Source organism: Penaeus vannamei, chromosome 22, assembly GCF_042767895.1.
Source record: "Penaeus vannamei isolate JL-2024 chromosome 22, ASM4276789v1, whole genome shotgun sequence".
Taxonomy (NCBI): domain Eukaryota; kingdom Metazoa; phylum Arthropoda; class Malacostraca; order Decapoda; family Penaeidae; genus Penaeus; species Penaeus vannamei.
In genome coordinates this window covers 31,273,984-31,279,201 of record NC_091570.1, presented here as the reverse complement: position 1 = coordinate 31,279,201, position 5,218 = coordinate 31,273,984, and the positions used below count along the sequence as shown (strand labels likewise).

Here is a 5,218-nt window from a genome sequence, read left to right as displayed (position 1 = left end):
TTAATACCTTGATGAACGAATACTTAAATGAGGAAACAATAAAATAATCATTATTGATTACGTAATCTTGTCTGGTTTTAAGTTTCTTGTAAACGCAGATGCTAATAAGCGATGTACACTGTCCTCTTGCCTATGGCATTGATATTTTATCAGACAATACCATGTTTTCTGTTAATAATGTAGAATTATTGTACGTTTTGTTAATTAACAAAGAAATGGTACCAGAACTTTTGATATAATATCAATGACGATGAAAGTATTAGGGTAAACATATCGCAATTTTTATCATTTGATTATCAGCACAAGTTTCATTTCATTTTATTCTATTTCCTGTATTACAAAACAAGTCAGTCTGCTTCACAAACGAAACCGGGGCGTCTGTGCTGCGGGAAGGAGGTTAAGATGACCGGTCACCAAAGGCGGAAGATGCTGGTGTTAAGAGCCATGTATTTTTAAAAGATGGTCATTCCAAATGGGGTTTACTTTTATTTCAGATTTAAATAGATTTCATGTAAAAGTCATATTTTTTAACAATCCCCTTAAAATGATGAAGTACAAATGACAGAACTGTATCTGTTGTCAAAATAATTCATTCTATTATAGAAAAAAAGGTTGCTAAACGAGTTCAGTATGAATTATCTCACAATAAGAAAACAATATATGAAAAGTGTTTACTTATCTCTCATTATAATTATTGACATGAATAAACATTATTAAGCAGATGATATTATTAATATAACACTATGTGATACTTCTAATGTGTGCGATGATTACCATTACTCCTAACAGTAATATCCAGATAGTTATTATTAGAACCATTCAACAGTCTCCGGGACTCCAAGGTATATAGGAATATTCCGCTGCTCCTTAAGGATATAATCTAGCAGCGTTCTCCGGAAGAAGATTTTCCAGTGGCGTTCAAGGAGGAGGTTCCTTCAGTGGCGGAGGCAGAGGATTCCCTGGAGGAAGGGTAAAAAAGGTAACAGGTATTATGGCGATGATTATGTGCTCTGCATTTTGACAATAAGGTTGATAATGACGATTGAAATTATGTAATAGTATTGGTAATATATATTTTTTCTCTCTCTCCCGAAAACATGACAATGATGGTATTAGGGATTCTTAAAAATATATAACGTTATTCTTTCCTGTAGTTCCTTTAACTCACCAACCTTCCGATACTCACGGCATGGCGCCCTCGCTTGCTTGTGTTGTCATGCATCACAGTGATAAAGACGGATTTGTGCATTCGCATTAGAAATTCTTCGTGAATTTCTTTATTTTCTGGATTGTGTTTACGATGAACCAAATGACTGTCCTAGATGTAAAGTTCTACACTATGGTTCTACTAATCAATGAGAAAAGACGAGATGGGTCGAAGTGAAACCAAGTGAGACAATGACTTGGATAAGAATGTTGCATTTATGGTGCACTTACATCGTTTCATTTAACTATTTTCTGTTCTTCTTTTTCTTTATTTTAGCATTTACAATTTCAATAACAAACAACCATGGGACATTATCAGCATAAATTATTATTTAGATCCACGCCATGTATTATAAAAGGATGGGCTTTCCAAATAGGGATTTGGAATGATAGACAATAGACACAATCCATCTAAACGTAACCTTGGTAGTTTCCCATTACGTAATCATTCGGTTTTGAACTATACAATTTCTTATCTGTAAGATGCGTATGCCCTACTACATATACAGATATGCACGCGTATAGGTCTTTGCGATTTTTTTCGAGTGCATACTAGATTTTAAAGGTATCATCTTTTTTGCCGATTGCATTTTCATACCCAGGTATGAAAGTCTGAAATGGAAGGGGAAAGGGATTCCGCAGAGCGGAGGAACTGGAAGTATATAAGATGATGTGCAATTCAAGTCGGTATATTCTTCCACCATGAAGTTCTTAGTAAGAGCTACTCTCACTGCTCCTTGTATTTAGATGTACTGGATTTATTATTACAGATTTCCTACTTAATTTGATTAATTAGTCAACACACACACACACACACACACACACACACACACACACACACACACACTTATATAGAGATACCATTCATTAGAGGAAACAATTACCGTTATCATTATCTTTGATTTTTTGTTAGAATTTAAATGGATTATATTACAATACAATGTATTGATTTTCATTATAATTTTAATATTGAAAAATTTAAGGATGACTTCATTCTGTGCAGATCATTTCCTTGGCTTTGCTCGCTACGTGTGTCGCTGCTCCTCAAGGATATAATCTAGCAGCGCCCTCTGGAAGAGGATTTTCCCATGGTGTTCAAGGAGGAGGAGGTTCCTCCAGTGGCGGAGGCAGAGGATTCTCCGGAGGAAGTGGAATTTCCGGCGGTGGAGGTGGATTTTCCGCCAGTGGAGGAAGTGGAATCTCCGGCGGTGGAGGTGGATTTTCCGCCAATGGAGGAAGTGCATTCTCCGCCGGTGGAGGGTCTTCATCTGGACAAGGTTATGGGGGCGGAGGTTCCGGGGGAGCCTGCAGAGAAGGAGAGATCCTACACGTAGACGGATCGTGCGTCGTTCCCATCGTTACAAGAAATGTGTTCGTTTACGATGCTCCCGAACAGCCTCAAGGGGAAAGTGGACCTCCACCAAGTATTCCACCGCCGAGGGTGGATCACAATATCCTGTTCGTACGCATTCCTGAAGAAGGCCCAGGACCCGAACCCATCATTGTTCCACCACCAAAACAGGAAAACATTGTCTACGTTCTAAACAAGAGCGGAGGTGACGGAGGCCAGCGCGTGATCGAGGTGACAGTTGCACCTCCTTCAAATCCTGAGGTATATTTCGTCAACTACGAAGAGGGAGAAAATCCCACTCTTCCTATTGGAGTGGATCTTCAGACTGCACTTCAGGCAGCTGCTGAAGCCGGCGGTCAGGTTATCGGAGGCTCCGGAGGTGTTGGGGGAGGAATCGGCGGTGGCGCCGGAGGATTTGGAGGCGGTTCCGGTGGCGCCGGAGGATTTGGAGGCGGTTCCGGTGGCGCTGGAGGATTTGGAGGCGGTTCCGGTGGCGCCGGAGGATTTGGAGGCGGTTCCGGTGGCGCTGGAGGATTTGGAGGCGGTTCCGGTGGCGCTGGAGGATTTGGAGGCGGTTCCGGTGGCGCTGGAGGATTTGGAGGCAGCGGAAGTGGTGGTGGTGGTTTTGGCGGTAATGGAGGTAGCGGAAGGGGCTCAGGCAATGGTCTTTATGGTCCTCCATCTTAAAGACCTTTTGGAAATGGAGTTTTATACCAAAAAAGCAGGATTGAGGTTTCATCTAATTTTAATTCGTTTTGTTACCTGTTGCTTGTTTCTGTAATGATAAATAAAATGAACTAATCAGCAGTTGTTTTCAAAAACTTACTATATGACTCAGAACAGTATAGGCAGTAGGCAGTATTTTGTATATAATGTATCCGCGAATTGTGTTTGCATATAATTATCATTAATACTACCATTACTCTTACTGTCGTGTTAGTTATTATACCGCTATCAATTATTTCACTAGTTAAAATCCGAGAAATGCATACTCACTACCGTCATATCTTCGCTGCAGATCTTGTGCAGATCTTAATATTCAACAACGTAAATGTGTATGTATGGTAAATTCAATCATTACACTCTTGAAGTATTGAAAATATTCATAGATTTCTATGGATTTACTAGATCACTTTGTATATAAAAAAAGAAACTGAAACTAGTATTGTGTAGGTAGCTAAATGTATATGACGACATTTATCTTCATGACGATCACAATTTCACTAGTTAATAATTCTTCTTATAACCCTGGGGACTACTTATGATCATCCCAGAGAACACAATTATCTTGCAGATCATGAATATGACACATCTTTAATATTTGATTGATTACAAAAACGCAATGAAAAAGTAAGTGTTAATGATAATCTCAAATGAGGAAGGCCTGATTTGAACATGAACTTAGAATTTAATATCTCACTATTTACATTTTCTCGAATGCATATATAATGGCTATGAACTTATACATACACTATAGCCGAAGCCCCTCCTTGATGCTATGGCAGTATTCATGTTGAATTTTGGTTTTAGAAGGAACGCAGGTCAGCGCTGATATCGATATGAACTCTCCTCTCTATCCCTGGCATTGATATTTCGTCAAAGGACAGAGAAAACAATGTTCTTTTTTTATTAATAATGTACCAATAATGCACAGACTTTTTAGTGAACAATAAATAATACATCAATTTACATACATATTTGTTTTAGCATTAAGGCCCTTGGCTTTACATTCTCCATGGTCAAGTTCAGTAATGCGATCGCGAAAGCTCTGCTCTGAGAGACAAGCCCAGTCTCACTGAGGAAAATTTGTGGAATAGTACGTTTTAGAGTGCCCGGGTTCTGGTGAATTTTACCCCACTTCAGTTTGGACATTATTTAGCGGTTTAAAATCCTTGAGGCACTAATGTTGATCACGATGTGTCGTCCATATCAGTGAAACAATAACTTGGGGTGTCACGATCATGTCCTATAGCAGTCATTTCAAGGGGGGGGGGGAGTTGATGAAGCCTTTTCTGGGTGCAAACGAGATTTTTTTTATTATTAATATTATTATTGTAAACTGGTATATATGTTTTTTTGGGGGGAAGTAAGTGATGGAATACCTATAAAACTAAATGGACGAATATTGTTCATGAAGTACTTGTAAGGCTGATTCCAACACATCAGCTAGTAATAAGACGCAGATGTTGATATACGATAAGAACTGTTCTCTCTCGACCTTGGCTCTCATATTTCACATGGCAGACAAGACAATGTTTCTCATTGATAATGTATCAATAATGTGTACATATATTTATTTTAATAAAAAAGGAAATTAAAATTAATTGACAATTTGCAATTATGTTGTAGTTGTATTTTTTTCCGGTCAAAGGAATAACTGTATTGGGTAAGGGTATTTCTTGAGTAAAAGAAAAAAAACACACATTTCAATAAAAGTATTACAGCATTTATCTTTTTGATAGCTTCACATACATGTAGACGAATGTAGTAAGAGTTGTGGCAATGGATCAATGGATCTATCACAACAGTGCCTGGGGTAACAATACCAAAAATTGCTAAAGCCACTACTCTACAGTAAGTGGTGAAGGAACATTGCTTACAATAACAGTATTAGCATAAATAATATCGCAGGTTTTTTTTTCTTTTCTTTTTTTTTACTCT

The 5,218-nt window shown here is 38.3% G+C and overlaps 1 protein-coding gene across 1 annotated transcript; it reads left to right on the top strand.

The window, feature by feature from the left end:
- Window positions 1-1,300: 1,300 nt before the first annotated feature.
- LOC113800017 (uncharacterized) lies at window positions 1,301-3,285 on the top strand. The gene is made up of 2 exons (XM_070137098.1): window positions 1,301-1,342; window positions 2,210-3,285. The coding sequence occupies exons 1-2, from the start codon at window positions 1,301-1,303 to the stop codon at window positions 3,242-3,244; spliced, it is 1,077 nt and encodes a 358-aa protein (XP_069993199.1). The 3' UTR covers window positions 3,245-3,285.
- The last annotated feature ends 1,933 nt before the right edge of the window (window positions 3,286-5,218 follow it).

Coding starts and splice junctions, on each gene's coding strand:
- LOC113800017 (XM_070137098.1), top strand. CDS start 1,301: ATGAACCAAATGACTGTCCTAGATGTAAAGTTCTACACTATG. Junction 1,343..2,209: donor ATGTAAAGTTCTACACTATG/GTTCTACTAATC, acceptor CATTCTGTGCAG/ATCATTTCCTTGGCTTTGCT.